The sequence below is a fragment of the Saccoglossus kowalevskii genome, chromosome 21 (genome assembly GCF_978046115.1).
Source record: "Saccoglossus kowalevskii chromosome 21, keSacKowa6.1, whole genome shotgun sequence".
Lineage (NCBI taxonomy): Eukaryota > Metazoa > Hemichordata > Enteropneusta > Harrimaniidae > Saccoglossus > Saccoglossus kowalevskii.
The window spans coordinates 28853395-28872333 of record NC_140661.1 but is presented as its reverse complement, the minus strand read 5'-3'; the positions used below and the strand labels follow the sequence as shown (position 1 = coordinate 28872333).

The window sequence follows — 18939 nt, the reverse complement described above, 5'->3', positions numbered from 1 at the left end:
CGGATAACTTTCGGAAATTCCGTCGCGTTTCGGAAAGATTTAATTTTCACAACTTTTGAATATTTATTCATACTTTTAGGCTAGTGAGGAGGTTATAATAATTTTTCATTTCACTTTAACTCTGTTTTTTTCACCCCTCAGAACCCTTTGAAAAGTCACTTCTGGCCATTGTAATGGCCACTATTTTTTTAATGGCCAGAATACCAACCAGAAATTTTTTAATGGTCAAAATATTGGCCAGTATTTTCAAACTGGTAGTTATAATGACCACTATTTTTACACTGGTCAGAATAATAGTAATTTTTTATTTAATGATGGAGTGGGTGACAATCTATTTTTTTAATGGGTATTATAATGATCATTTTATTTTTCATTACATGAATAAAATGGTCATTTTTTTTTTCATGTCACAGATATACCCGATAATGGCACATGGGGATTGACAGCTCTCCTGTTTTTCCTCACTCGCTTCAGTTTGCTTTAATTTTAAGCCAGTACAATTGTAGGTAAACGTAAAATACAAGATTTTGAAAAATTTGAAATATGGAATTATATATCTTGAAAAAATATGACGTTTTGGGTTAATTTGTTTTTAAAATCACAACAAATCATGCACTTGATACTGTTGACTTAATAATATATAGTATAATGCAATAGGTTATTGAACATAGAAGATGACCCGTTTTCAAAATTCGGTCTAGACCCTTATCACGGGTGCTAATGAAGTGTGTGCAAACATTGAGCCCAGGCTAATCACCCAAAATACCATTGTACTTGATGTCCATTTGAAAATTTAACTATTATATTCATAACTATTCTTATTCATAACTATACTAAACTTGACAATCAATACAAGCACATTCTGTGACATTATTCTTGAGATAAAAATGGACTGACAATGAGACTCTGTACTACATCCTGTTCTTATAAAGGCAATATCCAGGATTTTAATACCTTGAACAAACAAACAAGACATTCACTACTAAATCTTTGAAAAGTGTGCAACCCCAAAAATATTCAGCAACTGACTTTCCACCAAAAAAAGTCACATAAACAGCTGGTTACTCCAAAAAGTCACAGGGAGTTACTCCAAAAAGTCACATAAACAGCGAGTTATTAATCCGAAAAAGAGCCTGTCTTTATGAGTGGGGTTAAGCTCAAACATAAACAAAATTCCCATTTTAATAATGACAACAAACTAAAGTTTAGTCTTCAAATACACCCAAACTATAACATTTTAAATTGAAATACTTAACCAGTAACTTTTCATAACATGTGTTATAAACTGTAGAAGTTTATGTTGAAGGGTTGATGGAAGGTGATTTTAAAGTGGCTAAGACACAGTCAACTAAAAAATACCCATGATGCTCTGCTTTATTTTTATATTTTGCTATTTTCTCTATTAAGAATGGTTTAATGTGATATGAAAATTATCTGTGAAAATATTCCACGACTACTGCATGTGTACAAAACGGTGTTGGGTGGTTCAGTAAGTTATATGGGGGGGGGGGTCTAGCATAGAGCTCCATGTGTGTAGCTAGCTGACTTGGCAGTGAATGGCATGTTTGTTTGTTCACGGTATTATAATGCTGGACAATAGTAGTGTTCATGCTACATGAAGTACTGGCTAAGATTTTAGCTGATGTTTGCATTTTGACTAGACCCAATTGCATCCATGCATTGGGAGGGCCAGTCCTTAGCACGGGCTAAGGGGCGCTGTTTACGAACGCAAAATTTCTGCTGCTGACATGTTTCATTCTATTTTATGAAGCGAAGTGCACTGGAACACGAGCGTAGACAGACCGACTTATTTGGATGCACAGGAACAGTATATAACGGTGTTACAGAATGCAGAGTTTTATTAGTGCATGTCGTAGACAGCGAACCAAATTGGCGTTGTTGTATGCTCTACTACAGCGACCCAATCAGTGTGGAAGCGTGTACGGAGTAATTAATGACTGGTGGGATACTAGTAGACGACTTCCCCAGAAGTCGAAGATATGGTGTTTCGCATGCGCACGCATGCCGTTTTGGAGTGTAACGTAAATTGCACATGTGATATTGCTTTTGAGTGTACCAATCAACATCACAAAAATTCCCTTCTAACAACTATCAGCAAACTAGTATCGGAAGCACCACAATGGTTTAAAAAAAAACAATTGAAAAAACTGGTGATGATATTAATAAAAAAAAATAAGCATTATAAATCAATAAAACATGGAAAAGGAATGAAAAAAAAAATATTAAGGGAGAAAAATATATGGTGGTTGTTTTCGATAATTTGTGGTTGGTTTATTTCGGTTAACAGTGTAGTTATGGAACTGTACCATTGCTGTTTAATTGTTTGTTCATAATTGCTGCCTCCCTTGGGAAACAAGTTTGGGTGTTCTTAGCCAGTACAGAGACCCTCAACACTACTGTGGCCTGTGCTATAACTGTTGGGCCCTCCTGTGAGTGAACACAATTGGGTATAGCTGATATGCAAACATTTGGGATTAGCTTATATCTTAGCCTGTACTTGGTCAAAGTCCCTCTAAGGACTGTGACTTAATTTTTGGTGTAGCCTGAAACCAGACTACTGTGGATCAGCGATGTTTTGTAATGGATTACCTCCCTGATGAGTACATTTAAATAACAATGGAAACTAGCATATCACTGGCAACACATATAAGGATTTTGGCAAATTTTCACAGTTTTGTATGAAACTATTTTCACAACAACATTAATGTTTTACAATAAATTATATCAAACATATGTATAATTTAGTAGTATTAAAACTTTTTAAGTTTTTTTGAATTAAGAATGCACCAATCTTACTAGGAATCTATTCAAATCTAACCCTTAGTGTGCAGATTTAATAATGGCTCATCAAAGGTATTGAATTACTGAACACACATCTTTGCATAGTTTCCAAAACTAAAATATTATTTCATGCTCTGCCCCCTCTCATGTAACAGTTTGTTAAGAATACGTACAAAATCATTTTAAAAATGCGACTGGAATGTCCAGGCCCAAACTTCTGCTGCTGCAACATCCGACCATTCCTGCATGTACATGCAATTGTTTCTCTGAGATTCTGCATGAAACCAGTTTATTTTTTGAACTGAATAACAGATTCCTAGAAGTTTATTTTGACATTTCCAAATAACACTATATATAATTTAACAATTTCAGGAATAGATTAGATTGCTTGCTATTCCATTAGAAACTCTGACTTCCAAGTGTGATTTTCAACAAGCGTTCATATGTTTAGCTAACCAAAGGGAAACAAAAGCATAGTGACAGGAAGTCAACACAGCAGAAAGTATGACAAAGGCTTACACTTCAAAAATGACTGGAAAGTAAATAATTTATAACCAAAGACTATCTATGCATAAAGAACTAAAGATCTGGGAGGTACAGCTTTGCAAAGTAAAAATGTCATATGGGGGGAGGGGGGGTTAAAACATTGCTTCAAACACAGTCCCTCTATCACTGTGCTTCAAAACATCATCTTAATTATTCAGCTCGGTGTACAAACACATAAAGTACAGAAATTGGATAATTAATGAAAACATTAGACAAAACAAGAATATGTAAGCAATATTTTGTTTTGTTTTTGAAAAATCATGATGTAGTGCACAGCCATACAGACTGTTTTAGTGGATAATAATATTTTAGGTTTGCAATGTCATATTCCTCCAGATATTCATCAAGTTTTCTTGAGAGGCGATTAGCTTAAGGAGGGGGCTGTGCAAAATGTTTTTTTCTCCACTTTGTTTTTGTGCTATTCTTTTTCTAGTGTAAAATATTTTTTCTCAAAGATGTAGGCGTGTCAAATTTGTTCATGTTTTTGATCTCTACAGGATTTTTTCAATAATATTTTCCTGTTAATTATTATTAAGAAGATGAAAGATTGTGGAGTGAGTGTGGGTGTGTACAAAAGGGTCAGCAAGAAGAACTATATAAGATAGCTGAAAATCATGAAATACCAGTTGAAAGATGTCACTTTTATTTGAGGGAAAACATAAAAAAAGGAACGTACAGTAACTCTACACACTTGGAACTTTCAAAATCTGTGTGCAAATGTAAAACTGATAAACATGCAAATGCTAAACCATTGCATCCATCAATACTGGTTAAACTTTTTTTTCCCCTTAACGTCCATAAATTCTGGTTCTTCAACTTCTTACGTTCCATTTATATAGTATTTCCTTTTTTTAAATTGTCATTATCTGCAAAAAATAATTCAGATTGCTATTAGCTTACAATGACCAGTTTTTAATTAAGACACTTTGTAATCAATTTTGGAAACAAAAATTGGTGATGTCTGTGTATTCTGGCATATTTCTGTCCTCACTAATAACAATGTGGATAAAATGACATCTTGTGATATGTCAATTTTTCCCCTGTGCAACTCAGATATACTTCCAAAAAGATGATACCCGGTACATTCTGATTGAAAAAATATAAATATCAAATAAAACAGAATAACATCAAATTGTTTCCTAACCGAATATATTAAGGGGTTGTGCCATATATACACCATGGAAGGTACTAACGGAAGGAGCCACGATGCCAATCAAGTGGCCACTTAAGCCTCTTAACTGGCTTATTTCCTTTTGTTTCAACCCAAATTAATCCTGATAAGGCCATTGTCTAGCTCATCTTTGATGTCCATGATAGTTTGCGATTGTTTACACAAGTAACGAGTTAGCGGAGTATGATACAACCCCGCCATTTTTTTAATGTGACTATAAAATATATGCGCATTATGAAATTACGGTCATCACACATGCGCACTGGGTTTGTTTAGGTGTAAAAGGTCAAAATACGTATTTCACAACTGGAAATTCAACTGATGAACGTTTGACTTCACAAATTTCCCATGTTTTAAATATTAGCAACTGTAACTAGAACAAGATTTCGAGTGCATACAACAACAATTCCTAAGGACTCCTAAACAATATTATCACAGAGAAAGTGTCTAGGCATGCTCTTCTTTCGATACTATCTTTTCTGTTGGTGTTCGCCGATGTCCGGTGGTCAAAAATGTCGACAGTTTCGGGCGCGAAACCCACGCACTGACAATAGTACCATTGCATAATGCAATCGTCACAAGCAATCCTTGATTAAGTCTCATTACATTACAAATACAAAATTCTTCAATCAATGTTATATCTGACAATTTTCCATTAAAGTTCGCCAAGATCTCCAGAAACAACAGCATTCAAACTAGACGTCATTTTCAATATTGTACATGCGAAGTTCGACTATCGCTTCCGAACATGCTCCGAATATTACCGAATGCTCGAGATTAGCATAACCCATTGTACAAAGGTGCTAAAAGCTAACAAGAACAATGTTTGTGAACAAACATTGACAAACGATCATGGGGTAAAGCTAAAACAATAGCGTCGTGGCTCCTTCCATTAGTACCTTCCATGTATACACACAGTTCATCTCTTGAGAGACTAGAACAGTACACAGTCCCTCTGTGGACAGTACATTGCTGTACTTGGGAACCTAATTTCTGAGAACAATAGGGGGATTTAACTTCCTACAAGAGACAAAAGAATGTTATGTAACAATGCAGCTGCATGATTTTGTCTTTCAAAGTAGGAAGTTGTGTACATACAAAATTATAGAGTCCCTCCACAATGGGAATGCCACCATGAATGTACAACTTCATCGATCCCCAGGTACTTTCACAAAATAAATAATTGTATTATAATTATGATCCAATACAATACCATATTTGCTCTAAAATTACATTTGTGGATACTAAATCATGAAAATATTACTTATTTCGACCATGGAAGATCCCTGTAATTTACCTAAGCGCATGTGCTGCTAATAGAGTAATTATGTTAAGTGTAATATTGTTTCTATATTTTTTTTTCAAAATCAAAAAAATGATATTAAAAATATAAAAACAGTTTAGTTTGAAAAGTGAAATAATGGTATTCAGATGGTTATGATTTAAGCATGACCTTAGAAAACAGGGTCATGCAACTTCTGTCTGAGACAATGTGCAATGTGGGTTATAACCTCGTGTATAATCTCATTAATACATATACATGTACCTAGAAGATTTATACATCTGAAACAGTTTTTACTAGTATTCCCATTAGTCAGTGTATAACAAGTGCACTATGCTATATCTGTTCTAAATATGATGAAAAATCCACTTGTTATAATGACACAAATTTCCACAGGTCATTGTTTACTTTTAGGCAGTTTTGTTTCCTTGCAGAGAAAACTTACCATTTTTGTTTCCCTTTCCTGATTTCATAGTGGAATAAAAATTGTTAATTTTTAGTTTCACTCGCATCAATAGAATGGACTTGTCTATTCAAGTTTTGATCAAATTTAATTTTTCTGATTATATTCCAACCACAAAATTGTCTCATTTTGTGTAGCTACACCCTGGCAGCCATGTTTGGCTTATGAAACAGGAGAAGATGTAACAGTGGTGTTGACATAGATTTATTATCAGTTTCTCTAAGGTGTTAATTTGGGTAGGGGGATTATAACTAAGGTTACATGAAAGGGGTAGCCACAGTAGCATGTCCCTGTTCTCTAAGGTCTATGATTTAAGTACCGTTATATAGACTAAATATTTTTTGTCCAAGTTGAGCAAGAGTACCCATGATCAATTTGGCTGACCCAGAAATGCCTAGGACATTCACTGACTGCATATTACACCTTCATTATATTTTGTTTAAGTCTCGCCCATTTGCCCCCTGTATCTTCAATAGTAGTGTTCATGCTACACAAAGTACGGGCTAAGATTTAAGCTAATCTCATATGTTTGAGTTCATGCACAGAAGGAAACAATGGTTAGCACGGGGTAAGGAACGCCCAAACTTATTAAGAATAGGCAAAATCTTCAGAAATTTTAACTATGAGTGCTCAGTAAGAGTAAGTAGGAAGGTTACTTCTACAGTTATAAAACAATACCAAAGCAAATTCAGAAAGTGCAAATTGCAGAATAACAGGAAGTAGCACAGTATCTCATCGTTGGTACATTTTTTCTTGAGTCAATCTCTCTATAGTTGCGTTCACGCACAGCTCCTTAGCACGGGCTAAGAGGTCAAATTCCTTAGCCCGTGCTAAGAAAACGTGCGTGAACGCTTAGCACGGGCTAAGGAATGCTAAGTACGGGTTAAATCTGATCCGAATTTAAGACGCGGTCTAGACCTTAGCACGGGCTAACGAAGTATGCGCGAACGCTTAGCCCAGGGCTAAGCGCCCTCTGCGGCGACCTTTGGGTGTGAAAATTGTCCCATGTTCGTATAACGACACTATTCCACCAGTCATAACTCCGCGCTCACTTCCACACTAATCGGGTCACTGTAGTAGAGCGTACAGCAGCTCCAATCGTAGACAAAATAAATTTGGTTCGCTGTCTACGACATGCATTAATAAAACGCTGTATTCTGTTACGCCCGTTGTATACTGTTTATGTGCATCCAAATAAGTGGTCCGTCTTCTCTCGCGTTCCTGTGCACGTCGCTTCAAAATTAGAACGAAACATGCCAGCAGCAGAAATAGAACCTCGCGCGTGTCATTCATTTTTCGTTCGTAAATAGCAGCTTACCAAAGGTCACTGACTAATGGCACCCCTTTAGCCCGTGCTAACGACTGGCCCTCCCTTTGCGTGGACGCAATTGGGTCTAGCCGAAATGCAAATATGCTAGATAAGCCTAAATCAGCTTAAATCTTAGCCCGTACTTCGTGTAACGTGAACACAACTTATATGTGTTAGCGTTGATTGTCATGCAGGAAATGGCACACCAAAATAAAAAGTTATGAATATAGTAGTAAATCTACTAAATGAACATTAAATACAATGTTTTTTTTAGCCGAGCTAAGCGTTCATGCATGTTTTGTTTTGCCTGTGCTAAGGCTTTGGACCAACCAGATTTACTCTGTACCTAGTATTTCTTAGCCTGTATTCATGCACATTTTTTTAGCACAGGGTAACGTATTGGACCTCTTAGCCTTTGCTAAAGAGCTCTACGTGAATCTACGAATAAGTGTCTTCTGTTTATTCCTACCTTAGATGCATACATTAAGGTTCACTTCCCCTTTATATCGATCTCTACAACTCATTCAAATCAAATCAAAGATGAGCAAAGAATATTAGATTTAATTGAAATTTAGTTTAAATCCATGCTAAATTAAAAGTTATTTTGAGTATGAGTTTTACTTTTTTCTTTTGTGCGCAAAGAAAAATGAACTGTTGCACACTGTAGGCATATATCATCTATACTAGTTTACAGGAAAAAGGGATTCTGTATGGTATTTGATGTTATGGGCATAATATATACATGTATAGTTAATACATGATTACTAAATTAGATTTCCCAGTGTACAGTACACTATTGCTGGTATTGTCTGAAGAGAAAAAAAAAACAATATACATAGTCTTCAAAAATTTAAAAAAACAAACATTTTGCAGTCAGTTAAATTATTTTATTAAAATAATTTGAAAACATTGCCATGAATGGAAACAAATTTACGTTGATGTTTTTTGCAGATTTCAGGAGCTCGAAATAACCTTTGTTTATACTTTTCTTGTATTAACAAACATAGGAGCTAATCCTCATTAACACCTACTTGAGCTTGTTGTTTGACAATTATGAATAATAATGAAGCATTACTTACACAGTGTGCCATGACTGAACAAAAACGAAAGCCCCAAAAGACTATCCTGCTACATAAACAACAACAAAAGTATCTAATATTGTATTGAAGTCATTGTCAAATGGTAAAATAATTACAAATTCATACCTTGATGTGCCAGTTGCAGTACTGCAATCGTCCTATGATTCAACACCATCTAAATACTCCGCAGGTTATGCAGTCCACCAGCAGTCACTGGCATCAGCGTTACTATGAAATTTCACTGGGGATCGAGGCAATATTCGCGAAATTTCATTTAAGTGTACTTGGAAGTGCCAGTGAAACTTGGGAAAAATAAATTCCCACACGTATATTGAGGCTCTTTTCTGGGCCATTATATTTAGAGACATGAACAAAAATACTGGTCATTTTATGTATGTAATGAAAAATAAAATGACCATTATACTGCCCATAAAAAAAAAATGTTCATCAACTCCATCATTCAAAAAGCAATTGTAATTATTCTGACCAGTATAAAAAACATGGGTCATTAAAACCACCATTTTAAAAACACTGGTAAATATTTTGGTCACTTAAAAAATTCTGGTCAATACTCTGGCCATTAAGAAAATAGTGGCCATTATAATGGCCAGAAGTGACTTTTTAAAGGGGTCTGAGGGGTGTAAAAACAGTGTTAAAGTGAAATGAAGAATTATTATAACCTTCTCACTAACCTAAAAGCACAAATAAATATTCAAAAGTTTTGAAAATTAAAACTTTCCGAAACGCGACGGAATTTCCGAAAGTAATCCGGACGCTGTTTGAAACAAATATATAGAGAATAGAACATGTCAATTAGAACACCAGCCCAGATAGGAATGCTGAAACAAATATATAGAGAATAGAACATGTCAATTAGAACACCAGCCCAGATAGGAATGCTGAAACAAATATATAGAGAATAGAACATGTCAATTAGAACACCAGCCCAGATAGGAATGCTGAAACAAATATATAGAGAATAGAACATGTCAATTAGAACATCAGCCCAGATAGGAATGCTGAAACAAATATATAGAGAATAGAACATGTCAATTAGAACACCAGCCCAGATAGGAATGCTGAAACAAATATATAGAGAATAGAACATGTCAAGTGTCTAGAAGTAAAGCTCTGTAATCCACAGCATTGTACCATGAGAAATGTAGTTTGAATAGTCCACTAATATTTGTCAATGAATAGTTGAATAGTATATGCACATTACCACTGTCTGTCTTGAAAAGACGTGCAGTAAATGTATTAATTATTCACTGGATTTTAATTTTGCTATTTTAACTGATATTTAAAATCTGATAAATAAAATTCACAAGACATGTAAAATAACAATAATTCAGTGTTTTACTAGAAAATTCATAAACTAATAACCCAGTCGATATGCTCAGAATATCAAAATAGTGATATTAAATGCCAGTGATATTTTCAACTTTTCTTGAAAACTACGACCCTAATTGAGGTGCACATACTTTTTGTGAACAATTTGTTTTGAAGAATTTCTGTTTTTGTGGGTTAACTGTGTTTTGTCCTATTAGTGTGCATTACTTAATTTGACCACCACAATGTTCTTGTAGGACAGCGGAGCTATTTTGACCATCACTTGTCTTATTTATATATGGAATATATATATGAAGTATACACATAATATGCATCAAAGCTATTGGTGAAAACTTATGGAATCATGACTTACGCATTATTGGAAAGTAAATTAATAGCGATAGCAGAGCCTACCACTTCTTGGATGTCACTACCAATAATAGCTATTTCTATCATTAACCACAGTACAATACGTGGTATTATGGGATATTCCCGACGACATACTTCAGCTAAGTGATAACCTGGCAAATAGAAATTATTCAAAAGATTAAACATGTTTTTTGGTTATTTTCTCAATTAATATTACTGTAATTGTTTGGCATAAAATGAAGTCATACAAAATCTAGCCAAATGCAAGCATAGCATGTTCTAACAATAGAAATAATTCACATATTAATAATCTTTCTTGTTAAAAGTTCAAGCATATACTATCTCTGTGGCCAATTATAATAAAACCTCTGCAGAGAGTGAACTATTAATTGTGGTATAATAAAGGACTACCGGTAATTGTAGCCATGTACTGTAAAAGCATTTATGTTCACAATATGTCTAACAGATCAGACATATGTTAGCAAACTGTGTTTACTAATGCATTTTTAATAATTTATGTGGTTGTATATTTTTCAGATTAGTTAAATATAGTTATAAATTACCTGTAACACATCCAAGCCTGGCAGCTAACAATTGTAATAACAGTCCTAGGAATGTGGACCACATCAAAACCCATAGCAACTGTGATAAACAAATAAAAACATAATCCATAAACTATGCAGCAATATTTGAATATCCAAATCCAAGCCTAGATTGGGAAAGACAATGAGTCGCAAGATGAGGCAGGGAGAACTTAGAAAAGAGGGATGTAGAAAGACGGAAAGAGGTAGAGAGAAAGTTAAATAGATCAAGAGGGTAAGGAGGGAGATTGAAAGACAGAAAGAGGTAGAGAGAAAGTTAAAAAGATCAAGAGGGTAAGGCGGGAGGTAGAAAGACAGAGAAAGGTAGAGTGAAAGTTAAAAAGATCAAGAGGGTAAGGAGGGAGGTAGAAAGACAGAAAGAGGTAGAGTGAAAGTTAAAAAGATCAAGAGGGTAAGGAGGGAGGTAGAAAGACAGAAAGAGGTAGAGTGAAAGTTAAAAAGATCAAGAGGGTAAGGAGGGAGGTAGAAAGACAGAGAAAGGTAGAGTGAAAGTTAAAAAAAGATCAAAAGGGTAAGGAGGGAGGTAGAAAGACAGAGAGAGGTAGAGTGAAAATTAAAAAGATCAAGAGGGTAAGGAGGGAGGTGAGAAGATGGAGATATCCTACCCTGTATTCAGCAATCGCACCGGATTGTAAATCGGACTCGATATTTCCCGGATCAAGATATGCTATACTCATCAAAAATCCTGGACCAGTAAATGCCCATAGTTTACGGAAACTAAATGATGTCTGAAAAAAAAGTATAAACACACATTATAGTTTTCAACAGCACTGGTAAAAACCTTGAAGACAAATTTCAATTCTATATTAATGGAACACAACTTGAATGTGTGAATTTTTATAACTACCTTGGCATCACTTTCCAATCAAATGGGAAATTTAGTGCAGCCACAGCAAGGTTATATGAAAAAGCTCACAAAGCATCATTTAAAATGTATAAAATGCTTTGGGATTCAAATGAATGCCATTCAGTGACTCTAGCCTGTAAACTGTTTGATTCTGTTATTAAACCAGTTATTCTTTATGGGTCAGAAGTTTGGGGTAGTTTTCTGACTAATCTATTTAGTGGAACTGGCAATAGCAAATCAGAGATTGATAATACTGTTTTTGTATCAAAGCTATTCTCTGACAAAATATTACCAGAAAAACTTCATATAAAGTTTTGTAAGAGAGTTTTGGGAGTACATAGGAAGGCATCGAATATTGCTTGTAGAGGTGAACTAGGTCGTTTCCCACTTGTGATTGATGTTTGTACTACTGTCATAAAATTTTATCAAAGGTTGTCATGTAAGAAAACAAACAACATAATTATCGAAGCTGCTTTTAAAGAAAGTAGTGGGTTTAAATACGATCCCTGGTATAAATTTGTCCAAAAACTTCTACATATTACAAATATGACAAACACGGATACTAATCAGACAAATTTTTGCAATCTGTTTAAAGAAAGGTTAAACCGAATTTACTCAACAAATGTGGAAAGTCAGTTGAACAAAACTGGTCATAATAAACTAAGTACTTATAAAACATTCAAAAATAATTATAAATTTGAAAAATACTTGGATGATATAAAAAACAAAAAACACAGACTAGCATTAACCAAATTTCGTATTTCAGCCCACTTCTTGCCAATTGAAATAGGTCGTCACAGGGGAATAAATAAAATTGACAGGGTATGTAACAAATGTGACTCTAAGGATGTGGGTGATGAAAAACATTACTTTTTTCATTGTGACAGTTTTTCAGAACACAGAAAAAAATTCCTCTATACATTGTTCAAATACTCACCTGACTATCAAACATTACCAAATGGAGAATTGTTTATTAATGTTTTCTCTAGTGTAGACAAATATATTTGTAGTATTTTTGTTAATTTTGTTTTTCAGATTTTAAAATTATTTTAGATTAGTTGTGATACTGTATGTTTCTTACGTTGGACTTTACTCAAGCATTGTTTTTGTGTACGTTCCAAATATAATATCCTATCCTATCCTATCCTATCCTATCCACTCTCAACCATATGTTTTCACTTTAATCTGAGACTTCTGAAAGAATAGCAGACAGTCTATGTCTTTGACATTTTCACACCAAAGCCTACTTTTTTCACAGAATAAACCTATATTTTTTATTACATGAATCTTCTTCAAAAATACTGTGTATCTATGTACAGCAGTGATTTCATCTTTTTGTCTCTATCAGTCATTCTGATGTCATCTTTTTCTTGTATGTCATTCACCATACATGAAGGACTTCATTAATCAACTACTGGTTGTGTTTATATGAGATATAGTTTATGACCATTGGATTATTCAGGACAATATGCACAATTTTACACATATTGAATATACTTTTTATTGAATACTTACATTTTGTGATTCTGGGATAACAATTGTAGCAGGTGATATCTCAAATCCCTTTTCATTGTCTCTATCATCCTTACACGAAGATTCATCGTTCTTTTGAACTTGGTGGTCACTGTCACTAACATTCACTGAATAGTTTTTATGATATAATGGTGACTCTGGGTCAGCGTCAGCTAACAATGGTTTTCTTTCTTCCATACTTCTGCTGTTTGTTTACTTTTAATGTTTAACCTTCCAGGGAGACTAGACTAACCTTTATAATAAATGTACAAGAGAGTAAAAACAATGTCACAAGAATAAATAAGAATAATGACAGCTGTCATGAACTTTAAATAAAAAAAATATATTATATATAATATAGATGAATATCAGACAAATTTTCGTTCATTTAACAAATCAAAGAAATAACTGTGTCCTGAAAAGTATTGGAGGCATATTAAAAAATAAATTCAAATGTTAAGAATAGATTGTCAAGCTTTGCGTCTAATATTTGTCTGCTATTTGAGATGCACAGCATTAAAGTTATGTGATTGTATTGAAGATTATAATACTCACAGAATATAAAAATAAGTTAAATTTAAATCTAGATTTTTTGGGACATCAGAAATTGGCTAGTAGCATTCACACACAGCTCCTTAGCAGAGGCTAAGAGGTCAAAACTGTTAACCTGTGCTAAGAAAATGTGCGTGAATGCCAAAAATGGGGTAAGAAATATGTATGGGTTAAATCTGATTTGTTTTCAAGATCAGTCCATATCATTAGCACTGGCAAACGTAGTGTGTGTGAACACTTAGCTTGGGCTAAGCACCCAAACCATCATTGTATTCAATGTCGGTTTGTATTAAGATTTACTATTATATTCATAACTACATTTACTTTGGTAAGCCATTTCTGACATGACAATCAACGCAAGCACACCCAGGTACATTGTTCTTGAGAAAAAAAAATTATGAAATGACTGATGATGATAGTAAAAATAACTAAAAATATGTATATTCTCAACAAGTTTAGGTGTTCCTTAGCCCATGCTAACTGCCGTTTCTTCTTGTGTGTGAACACAAGTGGGTCTAGCAAATAAGCAAACATATGAGATTATCTCAAATCTTAGCCTTAGATAGTAAACACAACTAATAAAATTTAGAAAGTTAATAGTTGCATTCATGCACAGCTCCTTAGCACGGGCTAAGAGGTCAAGTTCCTTAGCCCGTGCGAAGAAAACATGTGTGAACACTTAGCATGGGTTTAGGAATGCTACATGTAAGTATGGGTAAAATCTGATCTGATTTTAAGACGCGGTCCAGACCCTTAGCAGGGAAAGTGTGCGTGAACGCTTAGCCCAGGGCTAAGCACCCTCTGTGGCAACATTTGGGTGTGAATATTATGCACGTGATCAAATATATTTCCAAAAAGGCAACCAAGCTCAGTGTGTACGAAACTTTGTTCCCCCACAAAAACTGGAGCAACGAAGAGGCAAACGCTTTACTGAATATATGGAAAGACAGCAAAATCTTGAACACAACAAATGCTTACCAGGATATGCAAGCTAAATTAGAAGTGATGGGATTTTTCGAAATGGCGGCTTAACAAGCGTAACCTTAGCCCGTGCTAAAGACTGGCCCTCCCAGTGCGTGGACACAATTGGCTCTAGCTGAAATGCAAACATGTGAGACAGTAGACTGTACTTTGTGTAGCGTGAACACTACTAATATAATATTCATGGTTTTCAGCATTAGCGCAAGGCACTTATATACCAAGTCTTATTGAAATACAATAATTGTTTTTTGCGATATAGATGGAATATTGGTTAATTATTATGCAAAATAGGTAATTAATATTTAGGTAATTAACAGATTTCAACTCAAAACTAATCAGAATACAACATTGCCATGATGTATTCCAGGAATAAAAAGATGTATAATAATAAGGTTATTACTAGTATGAGGATACTGCAAAGTATCAACTCAGACAGTATGCGGTTGCATCGACCTTCGCTGCGCGTCGGTTGATACTCCTGCTGTACTGTCCTCGTGCATACTTTGCAGTATCCTCATATTATTGTTATAATATTTACAAGTGCAGGATATAATAATTTCAGGTATTGTTAGATATTCAAGACATCTGTATTATCTCTATGCTGTAGCAAAGGGTTATTTAAAGTCATTTCCACCAGATGCCAGATGTACTCTGATAAAAAAGAGCACTGAAATGCAATGCTGACTCCATCAAAGATAACAATAAAAAAATATAAAAATTAAAACAAACCATATGGGCTATACCTAGGCCTACATTGGTTTAATCAGATTATCACAAATTACAATCTCTGTGTTTAGTTTTTAGCATTTATAAGCAGCGAAATGGATACATGGGATAAACAGGATACCAAAGTCATCAGCTTAAAATATCAGATTTATTAAAGCGGGAAAGTCATCACCTGCGTATGCGTCAAATGGCCATAGCGTGTCATTGTTTACAAACAACGCTTGGAACTCAATTCCCGCACGAGCGCAGATGACATCCCTCCCGCTTTAAACTCTTGTAATAAATGTATGTTATTCCATGCTTTTACTCATGTAGTAATTATCATATGTTTCATGCCAAAATAATTACTATACTCATTAAACAAATCTAATATTGTAGGCAGGGATTGCATTAGCATTTTTGTGTAGGGAGTCCCAATGAGAAAATGAAAATGAATTAAAAGTATATCATGTGTGTTTTTAATATAAATACCCAGTAGGACTTTTTCACACAGGACACAGCATGTGTTTGAATTTTGTATAAATAAACAAATGTATTTTACACATGTTGAACACATTACGTGTCCCATATTGAACAGGACGTGGCATGATAAAACATGGGTCCCTCACTAATATTGGGGTCCGGGAAGCAAAATATGGGATTAACGCAATCACAATTGTAGGGTCACTTATATGAGTCACTTTTTATATGCCTAAATCAAATCCATAATTATTATCAACAAGCGTGGTGTGAATATATAGTGTTTTAGCAGTTACAGAAATATTATATGCATTCATGTGACTCACTATACTGAGAACCAGACATGGATAGAGTTCATTATCACCAAACCCATTAATGCAATTGAGACACTGTATACTTGAATTTACTGCAACAAATGTTAGGGCAACATTACAAAAGAGGGTTTGAGGTCCCCCTGGCCGGTAATCTTTTTTTCAGGGACAGTGCTTCTTCCCCCGGGCTTCTTCCCCGACTTTAATACAGGCCTGGCTGTCCAGTTCAGATTTTATTTGAGTTTAGCACACTAGTTGGCCGAATGATTCTGTGGAAATAAGTAGAGGGCGGAGAGACTGTGGATAACAAAGGGGTATATGGTTAAATGCACTTACTTGTTTCAAATTCTTGTGAGGGGGTTGAGGAACGGTTGTACAAATCAGCTGTAACTATAACAACGATCTCTTAATACATGTATTACTAGCTGACGTCCTCGTATGTAACGTGGCGATTATGTAGGTGCGATGTCGAATACAGTGATTCTGTAGGTGTAGTTTGTCTATTAATGTATTTATGTTGTTTCAGATCGAAGGGAATGAGATCAAACGAGGCTACCGTCGTGTATATTTCCATTGCGTTGCCATGAATATCCAATGCTCGTTACCACAATATCATAAATTTTCTGTAAACGTCAGCTGCCAGTGCACCGCAGTGTATACAGTAAAAATTATTCAACTTGACCTTTCAACTCAAAGGTCACACTCAGAATGCAGTGCAAGCAAATGCCAGCTGTATTTATAGTCTCACGCAACGAATCAAGCAATGACCATTTGAACCATTGCAAAAACCAATGAAATTTTTTATTTATTTTTTTTTCGCAGGGGCGCCCTGTTTGAGGGCGTGTATCACCTGGGTCAAAGGTGAGACTGACATGTGGTGTTTTGTTCACGTGTGTTTATTCTGTGTGTGTTTGTATGTTCTCTTCTTTGTGTTTTTCCAGTGATTTCTCTAGATGCAATTCAAATACAAATGTCTTGTTTACCTGAATTTGAGGGTTTTTTTTTATATGGTTGATTACTGGCATGTTGATTTCCGATTTTTGAGCCATGTTTTCATCTTAGTTTATCATTTTCATATAGCAATTTATTTCGTTTATGGGATTTCAATCACAGGGAGCCCAGAAACTATAATCAACTGTAATACGCAGTCTCTATGAGCGCGCGGGGGGGGGGGGGGGGGGGGGGTTATCGGCTGGTTCGGCTGGGTTCTAGTGTAAGAAATAGAAATATTTCTTACACTAGATACCAGCCGATAACCCCCCCCCCCCCGCTCATAAACACTGCGTACTACAGTTGATTATAGTTCCTGGGCTCCCTGTGGTTTCAATTAGTGGTATGAGCCCTAATGAATTGACTTTCAATCTGGGTGATGAACGAAAAAGCTCATCCACTCAGTTTTGTACTAATCTGCCTTTTCCTTGATAAATTTGCTGTAATTATTTGCAATGTGTTGAATATTTGTTCTAATTTTAGATTTATGCTGTTATTGATCTGTAGGATTTCTTCAATAGTATTTTTTTTCAAGTCTGCCAACGCCCCGAGATTCTAATGGCCAACCCCTCACACCACTTTTTAGTTGTCTGAGATTGGCCAAACGTTGTTATGTCTGTCGTAATTTTTATGCAAATTAATATAAGTCACATAGAGGGTGATGACCATCTTGATATCTTGCGTCTGCTTATTACAGCCAAAACAAAGTCAGCTTGGACATTCAGTTGTGAGACATGACAAAATAAACAGTGCCAGCGATAGATTTTGCGAATGAAAGAACAAAACAAACGCAATCAAAGGCGCCGACCACGCGCGTTGGAAATAAATAGAACGCGTCGCGATGAGAAATCTCACCTGCATCTATCACTCACGCAAAGGTACACATATGCTATTTCCGTATATTGAATACGTTGGCAACGGAAAAGACAAGTTTAAATCATCTTTGTATTAACACAACGTGAAAGCAACAGTCTCACACTGAATATATGTTTATCAATTATCAAACTAAACATTCAATGAAGCGGACTGCGACGGTTAAGACGAAAAGACAAGGCTACGACGAAAAACATGTGACAGTGCGATTATGCTCGTCTACTACACGCCCGGGAACTACACGTTCAAGTATCCAACTTCCCAATACAAAACATGATTAGTATCAGCAATAAATTCTAGTACTGCCTGGATAATTGCGTATTATTAGTTGACATCAGACATATCCCTGTACAGGATTTTTTGAACAATGTCTCAAATTTCCGAAAGAATATTCAAATAAGTTGGGGCGAAAAATCAGCTAAACAGTTTACCACCACAGTTGTGGTGAATTGGCGAGTTATCAACGAAGACGACCGGACGTCTCCGGTCATGAGCTGGCTGGTTCGAATTTGTCCACTTTTACAGTGATGAATATTGCGTTCAAGTTGAGTTACTAGTAATTACAAGCCTGATTTACATTTTTCTTGTGGTGTTTTTCGTCAATGTATTAATTATAAGTGCATTGGGAAATAGCATAATTATATTGTGTGAGTGAAAGACGCTGATGAGAATGTGTCACAACGCGTTCTATTTATTTCCAACGCGCGTGGTCGGCGCCTCTAATTGCGTTTATTTT

The 18939-nt window shown here is 35.2% G+C and overlaps 1 protein-coding gene and 1 long non-coding RNA gene across 2 annotated transcripts; both read right to left on the bottom strand.

Annotated features, from left to right (window-relative positions):
- Window positions 1-3970: 3970 nt before the first annotated feature.
- Window positions 3971-4529, bottom strand: LOC144356797 (uncharacterized). The gene is made up of 2 exons (XR_014928027.1): window positions 4493-4529; window positions 3971-4214 (listed from the first exon to the last, which is right to left on the bottom strand). It is a non-coding gene; the product is annotated as an uncharacterized LOC144356797 (long non-coding RNA).
- A 5821-nt stretch (window positions 4530-10350) lies between these two features.
- LOC144360055 (natural resistance-associated macrophage protein 2-like) lies at window positions 10351-14914 on the bottom strand. Its single transcript, XM_085495116.1, has 5 exons — window positions 14842-14914; window positions 13315-13564; window positions 11558-11680; window positions 10914-10992; window positions 10351-10502 (listed from the first exon to the last, which is right to left on the bottom strand). Exons 2-5 carry the CDS (start codon window positions 13507-13509, stop codon window positions 10351-10353), a joined length of 549 nt encoding a protein of 182 aa, XP_085351242.1. The 5' UTR covers window positions 13510-13564; window positions 14842-14914.
- Window positions 14915-18939: the final 4025 nt, after the last annotated feature.